This window comes from Symphalangus syndactylus, chromosome 23, assembly GCF_028878055.3.
Source record: "Symphalangus syndactylus isolate Jambi chromosome 23, NHGRI_mSymSyn1-v2.1_pri, whole genome shotgun sequence".
In the NCBI taxonomy this organism is placed as follows: Eukaryota; Metazoa; Chordata; class Mammalia; order Primates; family Hylobatidae; genus Symphalangus; species Symphalangus syndactylus.
In genome coordinates, this window is record NC_072445.2 from 20,613,939 (window position 1) to 20,637,546 (window position 23,608).

General features: G+C 37.2%; 1 protein-coding gene across 2 annotated transcripts in view; it reads left to right on the top strand.

Moving 5' to 3' along the window:
- The first annotated feature begins 8,108 nt into the window (after positions 1-8,108).
- MEP1A (meprin A subunit alpha) overlaps positions 8,109-23,608 on the top strand; it is a 46,620-nt gene continuing 31,120 nt past the window's right edge. The window contains exons 1-5 of one of the 2 annotated variants that reach the window (XM_055263690.2): positions 8,109-8,187; positions 8,272-8,296; positions 8,386-8,436; positions 13,633-13,673; positions 14,133-14,208. In XM_055263690.2, the coding sequence (XP_055119665.2) occupies positions 8,119-8,187; positions 8,272-8,296; positions 8,386-8,436; positions 13,633-13,673; positions 14,133-14,208 (262 nt within the window). In that variant the 5' untranslated portion in view covers positions 8,109-8,118. Of the gene's footprint in view, positions 8,297-8,385; positions 8,437-13,632; positions 13,674-14,132; positions 14,209-23,608 lie in introns of both variants that reach the window. The other variant, XM_055263689.2, reaches the window with a different exon arrangement.

Here is a 23,608-nt window from a genome sequence, read left to right on the forward strand (position 1 = left end):
CTTTTCTTCTTTTTATATTTTTAAAGAAAGATTTAATTTCATAATGGACATGCTTTAATGTCATAGCATTTTTTTTGCCACTGACTCAGTAAATGAAGGGACTGCACTTTCAGGAAAAATTAAATTTAAAGGCCTTGAGAACAAGGAAAGTGCAATATTCTTCTTAGTTTCCCTCTTAGCATACAATATGGGCCCAAGTGCATGTTGGTGACCTGATCAAATACTGACTGGATATGTCAAGATGGATTTATCTGTGCTACTCATGTTTCTTTACAGTGTGAACAGTTTTGAAATCAGTGGCATATTGAGCTCTAAAATAAATAAAATAAAATAAAAATTGGTGGGAGAAGAATTGCTTTCAGAATGGAGAACACATTTTTGCTTCTTCAGGAAAACAGCCAGCAGTAAGGAGATAAATCCTTGGATGAGAATCAAGGAAGTTTCTAACCACAAAGCTAACCATCAGTTGCTCATGTTGTTCCATGAGCAGACTCTGCGCGGATCACCTGCAGCATTGGTTTCTCATCCAGTCACACAGGGGACATGGACTTGTTGATTATTTAGGGATGTGTGGTTATTGGTAAAAAGCTTCCAAAGATCTTGTTCCCATCTGCTCAGCCACTTGATGGGCCAAATCCAGCACCAAGGGTTGGGTCTTCCCTAAAACATGCTGACCCGGAACCACAAAGCCCGGGCTCAGCCTCCAAAGCTTCCCTTCTTACAAGGAGATCAAAACCAAACTGTTATGAAATCCATCAAAATAAATCGACTCTAGACCTCTGAGAATCATGAAAGCATAGTCCTCAGTGAGGGAACAATAACGATGAAGTTACATATTTACATAGCATCTAATACATTGCAAAGCCTTTTACTTGCACATTTGAAATTCTCTTGACCTAGTAATAAGAGAGGCAGACAAGGTCTCATTAGCGCATGTTAAGAAAAGAAGAAACAAAAACACAGATTCAGTATTTCACCCAATGTCACCTGGTGTGTCAGTGGAAGAGGTGGGATGTGGCTCCCAGGGTCCCTAATTTTTTGTAGAGTCAACTTTATTAAGGTGTAACCTACATACAAGAAAACTTGTCAGTTTTAAATGTACAATTCCATGAGTTATGACAAAATTTTACGATGTGTAACCACCAACACAATCGAGATATAGAACATTTCCATCACCCCCAAAGTTTCCTCTTGTCTTTGTAGTCAGATCTCCTTCCACTCCCAACCTCTGGCCACTGGCAACCACTGATCTGGATTCTATTATTATAACTTCGCCTTTTCTTGTGTTTTATATTAGTGAAATCACACACCATATGGTCTTGTGTCTGGCCTCTTATTATAACACTTTCTGAGATGTATCCATGCTGTTAGCTGTATTTGTAGCTCAATTTTTATTGCTGAGTAGTAGTCCATGGTGACAGTATTCTGTTGTGTATTTTATTCTAGTAGAATTTTATGGGAATATATGAATATATCACAGCTTGTTCATCTGTTTACCTGTTTATCCACCTTTACTTTGGGATCTACTAAAATGCTGGTGGGTACTTGCCTCCTCCATCTTTATGTAATCTCTATGAGGGTAGTGACAGTGTCTGTCTAGGCCACGACTGTTTCCCCAGTGCCTAATACAATGTTCAGTACAGAGGAGGCACTCAGTAAAGATTTTATGAATTAATGCATGAATGAATGAACACATGCATCAACACATTGGTTTAGCTAATCAACTGAGAATGGAGACTGACCTACGAAAAGAACACATTATTAGCTAATTTCTCTATTTTGACCTTTTTCAGGTTCTGAGCACTAGACTAAGCTCAGTCTTTCATAAATTGAGAGAAACAATTCTTATCTTATGTGATTGTTATGAGAATTAAATGAGATAACCTATGTAAGACACTTTACACAGTGCCTGCCGTGTAATAAGCACCTAATGACTCCTCTGGGTATTAAAATAATTGCTATTATTTTAGTAAGAAGAAATGCCATTCAAGCTATGGAACTTAGATGGGAGTTGGCAAACTCCTGTTCCCAGAAATTCAACTAAAAAACCAAGGTGTAGCTATTAATAGCTTTCTTCCTTTCCTTGTACTTAAAGAGATGTAACACTTCTACTCACAGGTCATCGGTGACTGACACTCTTGCTTGCATGTTTGTGCAAAGCTGTCCTTATTAGTGTAATATGTGACATTGTTTTAGAAAGTGGCTGCCATTGCAGTCTTCCCACTCCCATCATTGGAAATTAGAAGGTAAACTTATATTTTAAAATTTGATTCAGAATATGAGTATAATCTCACCTGCTACCAATTCAGGAAGCCTCCTTTGCCAGTCTATCAACTTTGATCAATTACTCTGAGAATTTCCAAAAATGCCCCCAAGAGGCCTCCTATCACCTTCCCTTTGTTACTTCAACTGACATTCCTGTTAAAGTGGCAGATAATGCAATTGGCCCTAAAGAGAGCTGTTGTCCATTTGCATAAAAGAATCAGCTTTACCAAAAACAATTTTGCCATTTTCAAAGGGAAATGGGATTACAGATACTATTTATTTTCTTAAGTGGCTAAACCTCCTGTTGTCTGGATCAAGTTTCATATGTAACTTATTATCATCTTGCTTCCATTAAAAGACCTCAAAACTGAATGACTTTTCTAGGACAAACAAAAAATCCCCAAACCAAGCCCTACCCATTCTTTCTCCAATACCACTCCTATCTGAAGAATTTTATCTCTCTGTGGCTGCCTCACACCCAGGCTGCAGCCATGGCACTATTTTCTATGACTAACATTGTCTCCCTCCTTAAAATACTTTAGGATCCAAGAATCCTCAGATGCCCTGGAAGGTCTTCATAGCTATCAATCAAGTGTCCCTTTTACAATTTAAGCCTGTTTCCTTGTACCCTTATTTCAGAAGCAGTAGAAAAACTTCTTCGTAGGAATCACGTTTCCTTTCAGAGAAAAGTCCAGCTCAATTGTGTCTTCCCTTCACTCAACAATTCCCATGTGTTAAGTATTCTCTCCCAGACGTCACAGTCTAACTAGGCCGTGTAAGCAGTGATAATCCCTCTAATTAGCAGAGGTTGGAGACTTTTCCTGAAATCAGGGGACAACCTTGTAGCTCATAGCTGAGTTGGCTTCAGTTTAAATACTTTATGAGGGTTTGATAAGTAGAAAGAGAATTGGGAAAACACAAAGTAAGCTGCTTGTCTGATTCTTCCTTATGTCATAAGAGAAAGATAACAATGTGTTCTTTGGGTTCTATAAAAGGGAAAAGGCTGAAACCAAACCCATTGAATGCCCACCTGGCCCTAAAGAGTGGCTTATTAGGGTTCTCAGTGCCCAGCTAAGTAAGAAGTCCCCCTTGCCTCTCCAACCATTGGGATTGGTGTCTGTACACACTCCAAAACACAGTTGCCTGCCAAGGTCAGCAGGTCTCACATTTTCCATATAGAAATAACCCCCAAGCTTGTTAAAAATGCAGGTCCTCAAACCACACCACAGAGGGGCTGTTTCCTGGAGGCCTTCTGAAGTGGACTTCTGTGTTGATGATCTCTCGAATTCTTAACATCTGATATATTCCCTACTAGGAAACTGAAGGTTCTATGATCTTTTGATTTTCTTATACAAAGGGAATCAGAGGAAAGCTATTCAATAACCACAATGAGAGTGGAAGCATCTGACCGATGCAAATTCCACAGTGTCCTGTTCATCAAACTGTGGTCCACAGACTACCTGCGTCAGAGTCACAAGGGTGCTTATTAAAAATGCAGATCTCTGGAACTCACCATTTGACGTGAGTCAGGATTTCCAAATTCCAAGCCATGAAATTTGTACCTCAACAAATCATCCAGAGGATTTTGAAGGAATCTATAGCTTGGGAACTGTTTCCCTCAGGGTGAAGTCTTCTTAGTAAACTGTTGGAGATGGAACCCTGTGAAACCAGGGGTCTGCATGCTACAGCATGATGGTGGAGGTCTCACTCCTGGGCTGTCAAGGGCCAGACATAGGTGTAAAGAACTGCCTCTCAGGTGGAATTTAGGAGCATTGTTCAGGATCTGCATGACCTTGAGAAGGTTCCTTAATTTTTCTTCATCTCAGTTTCTTAATATATAAAGTGGAGATAATAATAGTGTCTTCTTCTTAGGATTGTTGTGAGGATTGAATGGGTAATTACCCTTAGATACTTGGAATACTGCCTGGCCCATAGTAAGTACTATGTACATGTTGGTTGCCACTACTGCTTCTGTTATAATTATTATCACCATTTCAATTTCCACCACCTTGAAGGTTATTCTCTAAAACCCAAGGGTCAGCAAACTATGATCCTTTGCTTTGTTTTTGTGAATAAAGTTTTATTGGAACACAGCCACGTTCACACCTTTACATTATTTTTGTCTACAGCTACTTTGTGCTACATACAACAGGAAAGTTACATAGCAACAACAGGGCTCATATGGTCCACAATGCTTGACATATATCTCTTTGCCCTTTACAGAGAGTTTGCCGACTCTTGCTCTATACAGCTTTGGGCCCCTGTTAATATGCTGATTGCCCTGGGAGGAACAACAAGAACTGCTGTGTTTCAGGTTAGCTGACAGCTGGTTGAAGGCAGAACTCTGTGAGTGAAGCAGAAGGAATCAGCATCTTGCAATAGAGTAGAAAGAGGGCAGAGAACATCCTTGAGAAATGGCTTGGGTGAGAGGACTTTGCAAGTCTCTTAACCCAACTCCTGGCCTGAGCTTTTATGAAGCTGGAGAGTGTGCGGAAATAGCTGGGGGAGGGTTTTTCCATTTTCTACCTGTCAATGGCTTTCTTCCTCCAAGCTTCAGACCACTTTCTCAACTGGTCAGTTTATGAAATGCCCTTCCTGAGATCAAAGCAAGTCACCCCATCCAATACCTTCAGAGAAATTTCTATTTACTGTTTTTCAGTTAAAATGAGAACTAATTACCTACTATGTTTCCAAACACTGGGGCAGATATAGGAAATAAGGCATGGACCTTGACCGCAGAGTGCATAATCTTCTTTAAACTGAAAAGCCATAAGCCTTTCAAATGAAGGACTTAAGGCCCCATCCTTACTCATTTGATACCCTGACACAATGAAGAAGTGACTAGGATTGCAAATAACTGGTAACTGATTAACATCTGCCATTAAGATTATGACAATAAAATAATTGGGGGCAGGTTGTGTCTGCTGAAGACCTATGTTCTCATCACTGGAGATTCTACTGAGCGAGGAGTGGGCTGAGCTGTGTTTTTATTGCCCATGTTTTGCTAGGAGGCAGTTGCTAACTAGCAGGTAGAAGGAGCAGTTTATTGAGTGCTTCCTGTGTTTCTAGTAACTGTGGTTTACATATGTTATCTCATTGAATCTTTACATTGGCCCCATGAAGTAGGCGCCACTATCCATTCTACACATAAAAAGCAGGTGCTAAAATTACCATAGCTAGTCAATGGTAGAGGTGGAGTTTCTGTTTATCTGATTCCAAAGCCAGTGTTGTAGTATATTTCAGATAAGTTTAAGAAGGCAGGGAAAGATAAAAACACATCTGGCTGGAAGCAAGAAAAGGTGGAGAGAATTAAACAGCCTCACTATTCCCTGTTTGAAATCCTAATACCTGAGATTTAGTAGAGAGGTGTACCAAAGCAACAGCACTGCCTTTTTCTTTAGAAAATAAAATAACAAACTCCTACTTCCTGGCTTCCAAGATTAACAAATATTCAGTTTTAGCAAATATTCAGTTTTACCATAATTGCTTCAGAATTTGAGAAAAATTAAACAACACATTTAAGAAATAAAAGTCTCATATGTTTTCCACCCTGATACTTAAAGCCAATTGTTCTTACGATGTTGCCCAATTTTAAGGTTTGATTATTGCCCAATTTTTAAATGGTATAGATTGTAGTTGCTCACTTAAGTCATTGCAGCTGTCGGGCAAATTTGGCTTTTTGTTTTGTTTTGTTTCATTTAAAAAAATAATATTAGTGGTTTGTAGTGGTTAGAGACGGTGGAAGATGGCCTCTTATCACCTCACCATCAGTGGCTTAGGTAAAACAAAAATCAGCCATAGAACTCTTCTGCCCATCAGAAGCAGGCCCCCAGTTGACATGCCTCCTATTTTGCAGCTCAAGAAGCTCTACTGTTCACCTTCTAAAAGTCTTTTGTGACAGGAAATGCTTTTTTGACAGCAGGACTAGTCCACCTGCCCAGTAGTAAGTCTGAGGTAGAGAGATGCAGGCTCTAGATCTTGAAGATTGCTCTAATACCAAAGATTCTTATCTCTGGTGCAGGCAAGAATAGGTGAGTGTGTGCATACATTTAGTATTGTGCTGGTGCAGATGGATCCCACTGTGTACATCTCTTCCCAACACTGCATTCGGTGATATGGTGTTGGTAGCTTGAAATTGACCATGGCAATCAACAAACGCTACAAATAAAGGCTTGGTTTTGTTTGTTTGCTTGTTTGTTTTTACTTTTTTTAAAAGAGCCGATTGTTAAACACTTGCCTGTGCATGGCTGAATATATTCCATAATTTATCTTTTCTTTTAGTATAAACATATTTTCCCCATTCTTTACTGTAACACAAAAAAACTTCAATGAATATATTATGTGGAATTTTGTGCACATATGTGTGAGTTCCTTTAGCATATAGACCTAGAAGTGAAGTTTCTATCTTATGAACTGTGCACATTTCAACTTCATGAGATAGCATCAAATTGATGTCCTACTAGATTTTCTATTTTCTTACCTCCTTGTTGACACTTGATATTGTCAGTCTTCTTAATTTATGCCAATCTTAGCTGGAGGTGGTATTTTACTGCTATTTGAATCTATAATTTTTCTGATTACTTATGAGGCTAAAAATCTTTTTACATGTTTATTGGCCATCTGGGTCTTTTGTGAATTTGCTACTCATATTTTTTGTTCATTTTTTCCTTATATAATCTCCTGTTCTTCTTATTGATTTGTAGAAATTCTTTACATATCCTGAATACTTATTCTTATTCAATTATATGCAGTATACACATCGTCTCTCACCTGTGGCTTGTCTTTTAATCATGTTATGTTTGTGTCATATAGAAGTTTAAATTTTCATACAGTCAAATGTATTATTCTTTTCCTCTATAATTTCCATGTTTTTTCATGTTTAAGCAATCTTTCTTGACCTCAAGGTTAAAAATATGTTCCTATATTTTCTTTTTCAAAGTTTATATTTTCATATTTACATTTTTAATCTATCTAGAATTTATTTTTGTGAATGGTATCAGGTGAACATTTAATGTTTTTCCTCATATGGAAATGCAATTATTCCCACATTATTATGAAAGAGACCCAAGTTTCCCTCTTGCCTTTGTGGTTCCTCTTATTCATAAAAGCCCCGCATATGCTTGCATCTATTTGGCTATTACCTATTCCAGTCTATAGATTCATTTTATCTTTATTTTTGGAACTATTACACTCTAATTACTGTAACTTTACAAAAGTTCCTGACGTTCTTTTGGGGCAGTTCTTTTCTCTTTATTCATCCTTTTCAGAATTTTCTTATCTATTCTTCAAGGTTTACTCTTTAATGTTAATTGAACCATTTGTCAGCTTGGCAAGTTCCACTGAAAACCCTGTTAGATTTTTTACAAGAATGACAATGAATTTATAGATTAATATTGAAATAATCTATTAATATTTCATATATATGTACATTTATAGAGTCAGGTATTTTTATGTCCTTCAATAATTGCTTTATAACATTTCCATAAAATTTGAATTTATATTTCATTAGAATTAAATAATAATTTTATAAATTATTTTTATTTTTATTGTTAAGGGGATCTTCTATCCTGTTTTATGATATGAATGGCTATGGCTGCCCTATAGGAATGTTATTAGTTCTTATATGCTCATTTCGGTATTAATTTTTCAAACTTTTCCCCAGTCTTTGGAGCTTAAGCATTTAAGGTAAACTTAGTATTTGTCCTCGAAAGAGTCAATGGTGTTATCTTTGACTACCTTTATTAGCACTACGGTACATATGGAAGGGTCAAAGTTTCTAATACGACCGTCAGGGTAAAGTCTAAACTTTATGTTTATGACAAGGTGTCTGCTAAAATCAGCTCACTTGCAGCAATGGCTTGGACTAGATCCACTTGCATTCTCTTTTTTACCTTATTTTTTGCCCACATAGCAGCTGTACCGGTAAGTAGAGTCCTGCTTTTTGGATATTTAGAAATATTAATTCTAGTATACATTATCCATTTTCTGTATATTTATTTTTTTCAGATTAAGTATCTTCCTAAAGAAAATGGTAAGAATTAGTTCAAATGCACAGAGAGTGTTTTTGAACTTTTTTCATTCGGCAAGACTAATAATAATTTTTCTTCTCACTTTTAACAGTACATGATGCAGATTTTGGTGAACAGAAGGATATTTCAGAAATCAATTTAGGTGAGTTCAATTTTTGTGTTATTAAAGTCTTGAAATTACTTAAAACCCAGTGGTGGGATTACTGAAGAACGCTTTCCTTCATAATACTGTATTGTGATTCTTTGGGGGAGAAATATTTGTTGGTGCTTTGTGAGAAATTGCATTTTCTGAAAGATAAAAATGTGGAAAGAGAAGATAGTTAGATCAGACTTTCTAGGAGAGCTAGGAAGTCCTCAGTGGATCTAGAAATACATAACAAGTTTCTCTTTATAAAAATTTTATTTTTCCAATTTGTATTTGGAAGAAAAGGAAAGCAAATAGATAATTATTCTGATTGTTAAAGAAAAATATAAGAATAGGCCGGGTGCGGTGGCTCACGCCTGTAATCCCAGCACTTCGGGAGGCCGAGGCAGGCGGATCACGAGGTCAGGAGATCGAGACCATCCTGGCTAACACGGTGAAACCCCATCTCCACTAAAAATACAAACAATTAGCCGGGCGAGGTGGCAGGCGCCTGTAGTCCCAGCTACGATGGAGGCTGAGGCAGGAGAACGGCGTGAACTCCGGGGGGCAGAGCCTGCAGTGAGCCGAGATTGTGCCACTGCACTCCAGCCTGGGTGAAAGAGCGAGACTCCGTCTCAAAAAAAAAGAATAAGCCTCTGGTTATATTTAGTGGGGAAACAAAACCCAACTCCTCCACTGGCCCATCATATTCACTAACAACTCTTTGGTTGAGACTTAGAGGTGAGTGTAAAGCAATCTCCACTTAGACATCTCGTTTACAAATATATTTCTTGAAGAAATTCATCAGTCTCATCCATTACTGAGAGGAGAGAGAAGCTGAGTCATCATCTCTGTTTTCTCTCTCTTGTCCTGCTCTTGAAATGAGAGAGAAGCCTCTGCATTCCCGGTGTCTTAGGTCAGGATTTGTGGAAGCAGAGCTATTCATGATCATAAGTATCTTCAGTTTACAAAAGCTTTTATATCCAATTGCATATTTATTTGTTCAGTCTTGTCGTGGAGTAAGTGATGTTTTCATTTTTTTGGGAAGGGACAGGTGGCTTCTCATGGTTAGAGTGACTTGCTCAAGATCATAGGTAGCAGTGATGGGGCTCACTTCCAGATCTTGCAGCCCATACCGTAATAGTTCAGTGCTATCTGAAGGCTGCAAAACTAACATACCAATAACTAAGGGTCAATTTTTCTGGCTTTGTCTCACTCACAGAGAAGCCAGTTAGTTGATATTTAATTGGAATAGCTGGAGAATGGCTGCATAGGCAGAGCAGAAATAGTTTAGGAAGGTAAATGGGTGAATGCATAAATGGGTCCCAAGACTTCAGAGCCAGGCACTAAAATATCTCTCTTTAGAGTTAGCCATTGTGTAAACAGTTCAGAGAATCTGCTGTATTTTACAACAGAGCTGGGATTAGAATTAGAGTTTTTCTAATCTCATCATTACTTATCTAATAAAAATTAATTCTTTACCTCTTTGCCATTTTGTACTCTTTAGGCCCACCACCACCTCTGATCCTTGACCCCAGTGGAGAAATCTCATTACCATGTAAATCTTCTTTTCAGGCCATTTCAACCAAACCACCAGGATTGATTGGGTTAGCCATATGGCCAGACTCTAACACCATAAATTGGGAAAATCATATAGAGAAAATTGCCACCTTTTCACCATCTTCTTTTTGCCTCGCAAGGCTGAGTTAACGTTTCTTGTCCTCCACCCCAAGACCGGCTCCTCTCAGTCCTTTTCATTTCAGTAAATGTGACTCACTCCTTCTAGATTTTTGGCTCAGAATGTCAGAGTTGCCCCTAACTCTTGCCTTTCTCTCATACCTGACACACAATCTGTCAGCAAATGTTATTTGATCTACTTGATCTACTTTTCTTTTTTCTCTTTTCTTTTATTTTCTTTTTTCCTGAGATGGAGTCTTGCTATGTCACTCAGGCTCGAGTGCAGTGGTGACATCTCGGCTCACTGCACCCTCCGCCTCCCGGGTTCAAGCGAGTCTCCTGCCTCAGCCTCCCGAGCAGCTGGGATTACAGGTGCCCACCACCACGCCAGGCTAGTTTTTCTATTTTTAGTAGAGATGGGGTTTCTCTATGTTGGCTAGGCTGGTCTTGAACTCAAGACCTCGTGATCCGCCCACCTTAGCCTCCCAAAGTGCTGAGATTACAGGCATGAGCCACCATGCCCAGCCTAGATCTACTTTCAAATCATACCACAGTTGAGACTTTTCAGCACTTTTACTGCCCCCACCTTGGTCAGCCACCTCATGTCTGGCCTGGTCCTTTGAGAGGCCTCATAACTGTACTTCCCTTTCTGCCTCTGCTCCCTACAGACTATTCTGCACAACATAGAGCTCTCCTTTTAATATCCTTTAGATCATGTCATTTCTCTTCTTCAACCATCTAATGACTTCTCCTTCAACACAAAGTAAAGGCCCTAGAGCCTTGATTCCCAAAGTGTGGTCCACAGGCCAAAGTGATCTGTGTCACACAAGAGCTTTCTCTTAGAAATGCAGCATTTGAGGATCCACCCCAGACCTACAGAATTAGCATCTTCACATAGACCCAGGTGGTTTCTATGCACATTAGAGTGTGAGTCAATCTGCCCCAGCTGCCTCTCCAACGTCATCTGTGACTACTCTTCCCCTTCCTACTTGAGCTTTCCAGCCACCCTGACTGCACAGCTACTCCTCTAAGGAAGTGATTTTCGATGTGTTGTCCCCAAGCCAGCAGCATCGGCATCATCAGGAAACTTGTTAGGAATGAACATTAAGTCTCAGGCCTCACCCCAGACTTAATGAACCAGAAATCCAAGGGTGGGGGCTCATCAGCGGGTGTTGACCAAGCCTTCCAGGGCACTCTGATGCTCAAGTTTAGGACCACTGCCCCAAGACATCAAGGCTTTCCTGCCACAGGACCTTTCTATCTGGTGCTTCCTCTACCTCCACTACTCTTCCTTCATTCCCTCCCTCTATCATATTTCTGCTAAAATGCCACCTCCTGTGGGAGGCCCTCCCTGACCACTCTTTAACAAAATAGCAAACCTATCTCACCTCAGCACTCTTTCCCACTTTACCTTTCATTTGTTTCTTTTTTATTGTACTTTTCACCATTTGTCATACTTTACAGTTATTTGTTTATTTGTATGTCTCCCTCTTCCCCCAATCAAGAGTGTCATCTCCTTAAGGACTTGTTTTATTCTCTGCTATATCCCAGCATCTAGAAAAATGCTTAAGACACATTAGGCATTTAATAAGTGTGCACTACATTAACAAATTGGGTAATGAATAGATTGAGGCTTGCTTTCCTGGATGTGCACATCTTTGGGAGATTCTCCCTGCCCCCCATGACCCTATCCATTCTGACCTACCACTGGGGCCAAAGTGGGCTTGTTCACTTCACTCTGGAAGAGCTCCCTCGATCCCATTATAATCCAGGCCGGGTGTCAGGAAATACAGATTTTTGCTAAGGACAAACCACAATGTAAAAATAGATGGACCAGAACAAAGTCCCTCTGTTTAAAAGATTATTCAAATCTGGGTCCTACTGACAGTGGGACAGTGATGTCATTACTGTTTGTGGTTAATTGTACTGCTGCCACAGGAATAGGTCAGGGATAAAGAGGTTAAGCAATCTAGGAAATGTGTGCATGAGGAAGGGAATGATACAGGGATAGCCCTAGTTAGTCATTGGCAAGTGAAATTATGATGCCTGCTAATACCTAACACCTCCTTGGTGTCCTATGCATAAATGGAGCTGGTTCCTGAATGAGCCACAGGCTTTGTCAAATGGGGCCTCTGTTGGCTCATGAGACTGTGGTAATTAATCTCTGCCTTGGCTTCTCAGCCTGTAAATCAGGGCTGTCCTCAGAATGAAGTACAATCCAGTGATTCTGTCTGAAGTTGTTGCATTTTACAGAAAATGTTTCATGTCACATGAGAGTTATGATAAGTGATGCTCTTTTAATGCTTGAGAAATTTTCCTACAAAGATCTTCCCTTTTAAGAATCTTGCTTACTGAAACAGGATGAGGCAAGGATTAAGCAATACCAGCAGTGGGAGAGTATATTCTGCTAAGCACTTGAGAACAGATGTTTGGAGATATGGTTTAGAGTGGATCTATCCATATTCCCCTGGTCTTCCTCATGATGCGGGCAGCACCTTGAGCTTGGTTTTAGAGGGTATCATCGTTTTTTCATGGGAAAGAGCAAAACACACTCATTTACCTTGGGACAAGAGGCAGAATGGTACAGTGGCAGAAAGAGCCCTGAATGGAAAGGCAGGAGTTTTGATGCTCACTTGGCCACTGGATTACATAGTACATCACTTCATGTCTCTGGACTCTATTTCTTTCTCCATTTCTCTCAATAGTCTTTTATTTCTTTCTTTTTCTTTCTTTCTTTCTCTTTCTTTCTTTCTCTTTCTTTCTTTCTTTCTTCCTCTTTCTTTCTTTCTTTCTTTCCCTTCCTTCCCTCCTTCCTTCCTTCCTTCCTTCCTTCCTTCCTTCCTTCCTTCCTTCCTTCCTTTCTTCCTTCCTTCCTTCATTCCTTCCCTCCTTCTTTCTTTCTTCCTCTTTCTTTTCTTGTGAGATGGAGTCTGGCTCTGTCACCCAGGCTGGAGTGCAGTGGCACTATCTTGGCTCACTGTAACCTCTGCATCCTGGGTTCAAGCAATTCTCCTGCCTCAGCCTCCCGAGTAGCTGGGACTACAGGTGCACACCACCATGCCCAGCTAATTTTTGTACTTTTAGTAGAGACGGGGTTTTACCATGTTGGCCAGGCTGATCTTGAACTCCTGACCCCAGGTGATTCATCCACCTTGGCCTCCCAAAGTGCTGGGATTACAGGCATGAGCCACTATGCCCAGCCATTTTCTAAATAGTTTTCATCCTCCTTATCAGTGCTGCATCGAATCTCTTTTTTATAGTCAGTGATCAATAAAATCCCTTCTAACTTATCTCTTACTTCTAAGATTCTTAGACAAGATTTCTTGTTCCAAATTGAAAACAGAGGCTATGACAATGTGTGATACTCATTGGCCATTCACATTTGCTTAACTGGAATTTTTGCATTGTTTCAAAAAGTTTTGCCACATAAAGATTAATATTCAAAGATTTATAATGGCAAAGATTAATTTTATTATGAAAGATGCCTTTTAATAATGTTCACTCAAATATTCTTTTTTAAAAAAATTCCACTTCCAGCTGCAGGCTTGGACCTCTTTCAAGGGGACATCCTCTTGCGGGTGAGTACCTGTCAATGATGCAGTCAGTTCCTCAGGCCAGGTGGTACCACTGGGTGTGAGTCTCTGCTCTGTGGCCAGCCCTGGGATGGGCACTGTGAAGGAGATAAGAGAAATCTCATCTATAATCTGTTCCAGTGAGGAGTTCCACTGTAGTTGGTAAGGACAAAAACAGAGGGAAAATAGGCAAATAGCCCAAAAGAGTCTAAAATAATTAAATGGCTTGTCTATCCAATTTTCCTGGGATTGCAGGCCCCCTTTATTTTGTTCTTAGTAATTTCTCTGATTTTTTCAAATTATCTCCCAAGGATTTCTATTGCTTTCATAATCAGAAGACAAATTGCCACTAAACTGTTTGAGTTGTGTGATAGACTGTTTGCTGTGTGAGAGTTTAGCGAAGGAGGAGGTCGAGGTGACCTTGAAGACTAGGCTTCCCACTCACCTTGACCTTTGTTTTCACAGAAATCCAGAAATGGCCTGAGAGACCCAGACACCAGGTGGACGTTCCCCATTCCTTACATCTTGGCCGATAATTTGGGTAATATTAATTGTTCTTAATTAGGAGGTTTTGGTTTAACTCTCTCTCTCCTCTCAGCCTGTTCATGGGCTTCACACTGGGAGTAACCACCAGGATCTAACAGAGTTTTCAAGTCCTGATGAATCTTTATCTAATGGGGAGAAAGACATAACATTACATCAAAACCATTGCTGCTTAACCAGTCTGAGATACACAGAATCCAAGAATAAATTTTAAAATGCAACACACATTAAAGTATTAGTATAACCAGGAGAACATAAAAGAGCAAAACCCAATGAAATATAATTTGCATCAGAGGAAGGGAAAGTTTGCACTTTGTTTAGGTGAATCTAAATGTAGTGTGCGGATACTACTTTCAGCATATTGATTTCTTCCCTTTTTCTTACAAGAGAAACATGCCACACTTTGAAAAATAGAAAAGTCCATATTTCACATGTTCACAATCCTTTTTTCTTGATGTTATTAATGTCTACTCTTTTCTCTCTCTTAAGGAAAAGATCTGAATATGTTACATATTACTCGTTGTTAGAAATAATGACTAGTAGAATCACTTCTCTGCCTTTTAGCTAAGATTGTGTACAGAACTAACAACCGGTAGAAATAAATAAATATTAGAAGCCACATGTAGGCACCGGCTGACCCTCAAGCAGTTGACTGACAGCTGAGCAGCCATGATGACTCAATGCCTGCAAGGCCCGTCCTGCATAGACAGATGGACAAGATTAGAGTGAAGAAGGGAGGCCAGGACAAGTTTTTTTTTTTTTTTTTTTTTGAGACGGAGTCTCGCTCTGTCGCCCAGGCTGGAGTCCAGTGGCGCAATCTCGGCTCACTGCAAGCTCCGCCTCCCGGGTTCACGCCATTCTCCTGCCTCAGCCTCTCCGAGTAGCTGGGACTACAGGCGCGTGCCACCACGCCCGGCTAATTTTTTTGTATTTTTAGTAAAGACGGGGTTTCACCATGGTCTCGATCTCCTGACCTCGTGATCCGCCCGCCTCTGTCTCCCAAAGTGCTGGGATTACAAGCGTGAGCCACTGTGCCTGGCCGACAAGGTTGTTTAATCTTTTTGGGCTGCTAAGCTGCTCCTACTCTCAGGAGATGTAGATTATGTTTCAGTATTTTCCATCCTCTTTATCAGTGCTGCCTCGAATCCCTTTTTATGGAGAACAGCTAGATATAAACAAATGCTATTGTTCTCAGCTATTAGTTGGAAAATTGACTTGTTTTTTCCAGTGTTTGCCTTGCAAATTCATGGAACACCAATACTTAACGGAACATGATTTAAGAAACACCAACTTTGAAAAGGGTTCTTTCCCATTACAATTTTTTTTATCCTGGTTGTCACATCTGCACCACCCTATTACGTGCCAGGCTCTGTGCCTTCATCTGATATTTTATGTAACCTTCACCATGCCTCTGTGAGGTGTAAGGCAGTGCTTCTCAGACTTTAATGTGGATAGGACTCAGATGAGGATCTTGTTAACCTACAGAGTAGGTCAGTGTTGGTGTGTGAGATGTTGCATTTCCAACGGTCCTCTAGTGATGCTGATGCTATTGGTCCCCACGTAGACCGCAGCTTAAGTAGTAAGGTCTCTCTAGTTGCAAGGTAGGTAAGAAATTATATTTGAGAGTGATTTGAGACAAGTGAACTGACATAAGATAAAGGTAGTAAGGATACAGCAGTATTTCTCAAGCAATACCACATGAAGGTCACCTTTAGTGTTAAAGTTCAGATGCCCAGACCCAGACCACTGTGAAAGCAAACTTTCTAACTAGAGTTCAATATTTGTGTAGAATTGTTTTATTCAAGTTAAACTTACATGGAGTGAAATGCACAAATCAGTATATAAGGCTTTTGACAAACACGTATACCTATATAATGCACACTTCCATCATTCCGTAAAGTTCCTTTCTAGGCAGTTCCCATCCCCACTCCTTAAGAGACAACCACCATTCTGATTTTCTGCTATGGATTAGTTTACCTGATTTACAACTGATTTACAGATAAATGAGCTCATATACCATAGTATTTATTTTATAAATACTACGTGTCTGGCTTCTTTGACTTATGTTTTTTAAGTTTTTCCATATTGTTGTGGATCAACAGTAAATTCTTTTTTTAAACTACTCAGTAATATTTCTTTGTATTAATATACTGTAAATTATTGTCCATTTTTCTGTTGGGGCTAGTATGAAAAAACTGTTGTGATAATTCTTATACAAGTTTATGTGAATACATTTTTTATCTTTGGTAAATGCCTAGGAATATAATTGCTTGGTCATATGGATAACTATGTAAGAAAGCGCCAGTTTTCCAAAGTGGCTGTGGCATTGTACACTCCTCCTGAAAATATATGAGTGATTCATTTGCTCCACATCCTCGCTATCATTGATAGCATTAATCTTTTGTAATTATAGCCATTTTAGTAGTTGTAAAATGGTATCTCCCTATGATTTTAATTTGCATTTCCCTAATGATTAGTGATATTTAGCACATTTTAGTATGCTACTGGCTATTTTTGTATCTTCTTTTACGAGGGTTTGTCCAACTCCTTCATGAGTTTTAAAAATTACATTGTTTGTCTTTTGATTATTTGTAGGATTTTATGTATTATGGCTGAAGCCCTTTGTCAGATATACGTATTATAAATATTTTCTGTTAGTCTGTTACTTACCTATTTTTGTTTTTCAAGCAGTGAATTTTGAAATGCAAAAGCTTTAAATGCCGATAAAGTGTGATTTATCAATTTTTTAACTTACGGTTTGTGTTTTTATATTCTAAGAAATATGTGCTTAAACCAAGTCACAAAGATATATTCCAATATTTTTTGAAGTTGTGTGGTTTCAATTTTTGTCTATAATCGATTGCAAACTAATTTTGTGTACAACAGGATGAAGAGATTGAGACTGATTGATTGGTATTTATTAGCCCAGTTGTTCCAGCAACATTTGCTATAAAACTTTGCTTTCCTCATTAAGTACTCTTTGCAAGAGTCTTGTTTGCCAAGTTTGCCAAGACTGCTTATTTCTTGATCTGGTATCTCTGTTTTCTTATCTTATTCTACTTGTCTATCATCATGTCAAAAATCACTGTGTTGATTACTCTAGCTTCATAGTTAACCTTGAATTGAGTGTTGCAGCTTTGCTCTCCAATTTCAAGACAGTTTAGCCTACTCCAGATCTTTTGCATTTTCATGTATATTTTATAATCAATTTCTCTAAAAAGCCTGCTGGGATTTTGATAGGAATGTGTTGATTCTGTACATAAATTTGTAGAAAACTAATATCTTAAAGATATTGAGTCCTATAATCCATAAACATGGTACATCAATCCATTTATTTCAGTCTTCTTTAATTTATCTAATCCATGCTTTATAAATTTCAGTTTAGAGATCTTGTGTGTCTTTGGTAAATTCATTTCTAAGCATTTTATATTTTTGATGCTATTAAAATGAAATTTTAAAAATTTTACTACATAATGTTTTCTGCTAATATATAAAAATACAATGGATTTTTATATATTGATTTTGTATTCTGCTACCTTGCTAAATTTACTCATTAATTTTAATTGTTGATTTGTAGACTTTTTTAGTACTTTTAGTAAAAATTCTTCTTGCCTATTAATATAGACGGTGTTACTGGTTCCTTTCCAATTTTTACACCATGTATTGCTTTTTCTTGTCTTATTGTTCTGGCTAGGACCTTCATTACCATGTTGAATAGAAGTGGTAAGAGTGGACATCTTTGCCTCATTGGCTTGTTTTAGTGGTAGTATTCAATACTTCATTCATGTGGGACACGATAAGTTTTCCACAGATGCTCTTTGTCAGATGGCAGGTTTTCATCATGAATAGTTGTTACAGTGTATCAAATGCTTTTCCTGCAACAATCTAGATAAGTATAATTTTTATTCCTTATTGTGTAATATGGTAAATAACATCAAATTTGAATGCTAAACCAACTTTGCATTTCTCAGATGAGCCCTACTTGGTTATGATGTAGTATCCTTTTCTTATTTTTCTGGATTCCTAATATTTTGTTATAGATTTTTGTGTTTATATTCATAAATAGTATAGGTTTCTAATTTACTTTTTTGTAATATCTTTATTAGGCTTTAGTAATAAAGTTATGTAGCTCTCAAAACCATCTTGAAAATTTTTCCTCTTCTTTTATCTTTTGAATAAGTTTGTGTATGATTAAAATTTTTTCTTTCTTAAATGTTGGTAAAGTTCACCAATAAAATAAATAATAAATTTATTTTTTGGTAAAATTCACCAATAAAATAAAATAACCAAGTAATGCAATTTTATTTGTGGGATAGTATTTTTATAATGAATTCAATTTATTTAATAATTATAGAATTATTCTTATTTTCTATTATGCTTTTATTAATTGTATTTTTCAGTAATAAAAAATTAAGATTATCTTAATAGATGCAGAAAAAGCATTTGACAAAATTCTACAACTATTCCAACTAAGTTGTCAAAATAGTGGCATAATATCTCATTATCTTTATAATGACTGTAGAATCTTTAGTGATAGTCCTATTTCATTTTTGATATTGGCAATTTGTGTTTTCACTCTTTTTTTCTTGACATGTCCTGCTAGGGGCTCACTGATTTTGTTAATATTTTTACAAAATTGACTTTTGATTTGTTAATTTTCTCTTGCTTCTCTGCTTTCTATTTAGTTACTTTACGTTATCTTTATTATTTCCTTTCTCCTACTTATTTCAGGTTTAGTTTGCTCTTCTTTTTCTATATTCTTAAGATGAAAATTCATATCACATTTTAAATCTTCATTTTTTCTAATGTAATATATTCTACAGCATGGCTACTAAAGCTATAAATTTTATCTGAAGCACTGCTTTACTGCCTTCTTCAAATTTTGATATGGTGTATGCTTATTAAAGTGTAGTTTATTAATAGATACTTCATAATTTATCTTGTGAATATTTTCATCCATGGATGGGATAAAAGTATGTTTAAATTTTTAAAAATATTGTCCTTAGCCTTAATATTATGAAAGCATTTTACAATAGTATAATTCCATTTATACCCCTGCCCTTTGCACTTTATTGGTTTATATTTTCCATCTATATGCTTCATAAGTCTCACACTATAGTGTTAGAATTTTTGATTTGAACAGTTATCTTTTAAAGTAATTGATGAAAAACAAGACAGTCTTCATATTTACTTTTACACTTGAAATTTCTGGTGCTCCTCATTCCTCCTGGAAATTTGAGTTCTTCTCTAGTATCATTTCTCTTCAGTCTGAAGAACTTCCTTTAGCACTTCTTGTAAAGCAGATTTGTTGATGACAAATTCTGGTTTTTCTTTTACCTGAAAATTATCTTTATTTTGCCTAAACTTTGAGGATATTTTAACTGGAAATAGAATTTGGGTTTATAGTAGTGTTAAAAATTATTATTTTAACATTTTTAAGTTGTAATACATTGTCTTTTTGTTTTCCAACATTTGATTATAAAAACTTTTAAATAATCAAAAAGTTAAAAGCATTATGCAGTGAACATTCACATACTCACAACCTAAATTACAATTAACAGTTTTATTTGCTTTAGTTCATCTATCCATCCCAATATCCCTCTATGAATCTATCAATCCATTGTATTTTTGATGCATTTCAAAGTTGCTTTCAGGCACTAGTACACTTTACCCCAGTCACCTAAGTATGCATGTAATTAACTACAGTTCAATGTTTGTATATAGTTCCCTTTTACATAAAATATATATAGGGTAAAATGCATGAGTCTCAGATGTACAATTCAGTGAGTTCTTAAAGATCTATGCACCTGTGTAATCCAAGTTCCTATCAAGAGATGGAACATGTTTATAACGTATATGCCTCTGAAACCTAACTTCCTATGAAGAGATGGAACACTGTTGTCCTTCCAGAAAGTTCTCTTATGGCCCTTCCAAGCTATTCTCACTTTTCCGGAAAAAGAAGGCGCTATTCTATTTTTTCTTTTTTCTTCATAGGTGAATTTAACCTCTTCTAGAATTTCATATAAATGGAATCATATGTTATATACTCTTTTGAGTAAGGCTTTGTTTTACTCAGTAAAACATTTTTGGGATGCATCAGTGTTGCTGTGTTTATCAGCAATTTGTTCTTTTTTTGTTACTGTCATTTCATTGAATTTAGTATATCACAGCTTGTTTAATTATTCTCTTGGATTGATGCTATGTTTTGGCTGTTATGAATAAAGCTACTATAAGTAGTCTTGCACATATTCTTTTATAAAGTATATTCTCATATCTCTGGTGTAAATAAGAATAAAATTGCTGGGTTATAGTATAGGTGTAGGTTTAGTGTTAGACCTCTTTCAATGTGCTGGTACCATTTTACACAACCACAAACAATGTACTTGAGTTTCGTTTACTCCATGTCTTTGCTAACATTTGGTGTTGTCAATTTTTAAAGTTTTAGCCATTCTGTTGGGCATGTGGTGCTATTTTATTAATTTATTGATTTATATTTACATGATGACTAGTAATGTTGACCTCCTTTAAAGTTACTTATTGGTCATTTGTATATCTTCCCTTATAAAATATCTGCTCTGTTAACCCATTTTAAAAATTGAGTTGCTATTTAATCTTGAGTTCTTAGTGTTCTTTATATATTTTGGGTATGTCTTTTATCAGATATATATTTTGCAAATATTTTGCTCCAGATACACTGTTTCTTGTCTCCAGTGTCTGATAATAAATCATCCATCTTTCATACTTTCATATTATTGTTCTCCTGTATGTAATGTCTTTTTTCTCTAGTTGTTTTCAATATGTTCTCTTTATTTTTGTTTTTATAACAGTTTGATTAAGGTGTGCTCATGTTGATTTTCTTTTTATTTATTCTGTTTGTGCTCACCACATTTCTTCTATCTTTAAGGTGATTTTTAAATAACCAAATCTGAAAAATATTAGGCCATTATTTGCTCAAATATTTTTCTGTGTTTCTCCTGTCCATCAAAGACTCTAACTGCACGTATCTTAGACTGGGTAGTTTTTTCCCATTGGTCACTAAAGTGCTATTCATTTTTCTGAACGTTTTTCTCTCTGTCTCTTTTACCATCGCCAGTCAGCTTTTAAAATTATCCAGTGAATTTTTTATTTCTGATATAATACTGATAAAATTTTCACTGAGTTCTTTTATATAATTCCCATTTGTCTGCTGAGATTATTTGTATGTTTATCTTTTTTCCATTAAATTCTTTAACAAGTATACAATAGAGATTTAAAGTGTTTGTCTGTTAATTCTAACATTTTAGTCACCTTGGGGTCTGTTTCTCTTTCTAGTTATTGCTTTTACTATTATCTATCGATAACAGTTTCCTGTTCCTTCACAGGTCTCATAATTTTTTATTATATATTAGACATTGTATTACATTGTACTGATTATGCATATTCTCATTCTCCTCTGAATTGTGTTAATTTTTGTTAGAGCAGTTAAATTACTGCATGATCATCTGGAATTTGTGGAGGATTTTGTGGTCTTGCCCTTAGTTCAAGGCAAATCTCTTAGTGCTGGAATGTAGTCTTTACTGTTAAGTCATGGTCCTTCTGGGATTTCAATGGAATGCCCAAGTTTCCCTAACCCCTGTAACTTTGCATGACTCAAACTCCAAATTCTTCCTCCACTGCAGTGGGCAGCAACTGATGTATCTGTTCAGGCTGCTCAGCCTTCCAATGGCTACTTCCTACTGAAGGGCTTGGAGCGTTCTCCCATTTATGCAAAGTTCATGAGTCAGACAAGGATTGAAGGGGCACTTATACACAGACTTTGGGATGAATCTCCTCCTCATCTACCATGACTTTCCTTTCTAGGACTTCCTCCCTTGATTTTCAGCCACTCGGGTTAAAACTCAGCCCCAAACTTGTCCTTGCGGTATGTTAAGAAAATACAACTGTAGATTTATACTTGAGTTCTCTTTCTTGCATTGAAGAAATTAGAGCATGCCCTCATGCAAAAAGCTGTATAAATGTGAATCTTACCCAATGAGATTTTCCTTCTTTTAAGAAAAAATCCTCCAGTTTCTGCCTGTTTTAGCCATTTTCCAGCATATTTAAAGAGTTTATTTTCTTATTTTTTCAAGTTTACAACTGTTATCTGTGGGAAGATTAATTAGATTCAAGCTCCTTGACAATTTATGAGCACCAGAAATTTTCTCAAAGGAATTCCTAAACTGAATCTAGGTAGCCTTCTTATGCTTATCTTCTAATACGTACAGCCATTGGTATCTAAAGTTAACTCTTCTTAAAAGGAAAAAAAAGAACAAATAAAGTTAACTCTTCTTATATTATTTGATCCAAGGTTAAAGGAATGCTAGTGGTTTTCAAAACTAACTTGTTTGACACAGAACTATGTACAACTTACTATGTCAGGGCAGTTGGCTAAGAACAAGAGTTACAATGAGACAAAAAGTATATCCCTTTCTCTCAAGGAGCTAACAGCATCTTAAGTGTAGCAAACCACCTACATAAAGACAACTCAAGCCTTGGCCACCTATAATCTCAGCACTTTGGGAAGCCGAGGCAGGAAGATCACTTGAGCCCAGGAGTTCAAGTTGAGCCTGAGCAACAAAGTGAGACCTCCGTCTGGAAGAAAGAAAGAAAGAAAAGAAAGAAAGAAAGGAAAGAAAGAAAGAAGAAGAAAGAAAGAAAGAAAGAAAGAAAGAAAGAAAGAAGGAAAGAGAAGGAAGGAAGGAAGGAAGGAAGGAAGGAAGGAAGGAAGGAAGGAAGGAAAGAGAGAGAGAGAAAGAAGGAAGGAAGGAAGGAAGGAAAGAAAGAAAGGGAGAAAGAAGAAAGAAAGAAAGAAAGAAAGAAAGAAAGAAAGAAAGAAAGAAAGAAAGAAAGAGAAAGGAGAGAAGGAGGAGGAAGAGAAGAAGGAGGAGGAGAAGGAAAAAAGAAGAAGAAGAGGAAAATAGAAGGAGGAGAAGGAAGGAAGGAAGGGAGAAAGGAAGGAAGGGAGAAAGGAAAAAAGAAAAAGAAAGAAAGAAAGAGAAAGAAAGAGGAAGGAAGGAAGGAAGGAAGGAAGGAAGGAAGGAAGGAAGGAAGAAAGGAAGAAAGAAAGGAAAGAAATCAGTCAAATGTGGCTCCTGCATTCAGAGGAGGGGCACTCAGGATTGCCTTCATGGAGAAGAGGAAGACTTCAAATGGGCTCTATTTCCGTTTATCCTAATAATGTTGAGGCAGTTTTTACAAAGTTATTACAGAGTTGCTTAGCTCCCTCTTTACAACTTATTTAGGTATGGAGAAGGAAGAAAAGGTATAATTTTAAAATTAATCACTCTCAGCAATCCCACCATTTGGATTGAGAATAACAAAAGCCATATAGCCTTCTAGGAAGCTTGCTTTCAGTATAATCACTTTTTTTCTCACATTTT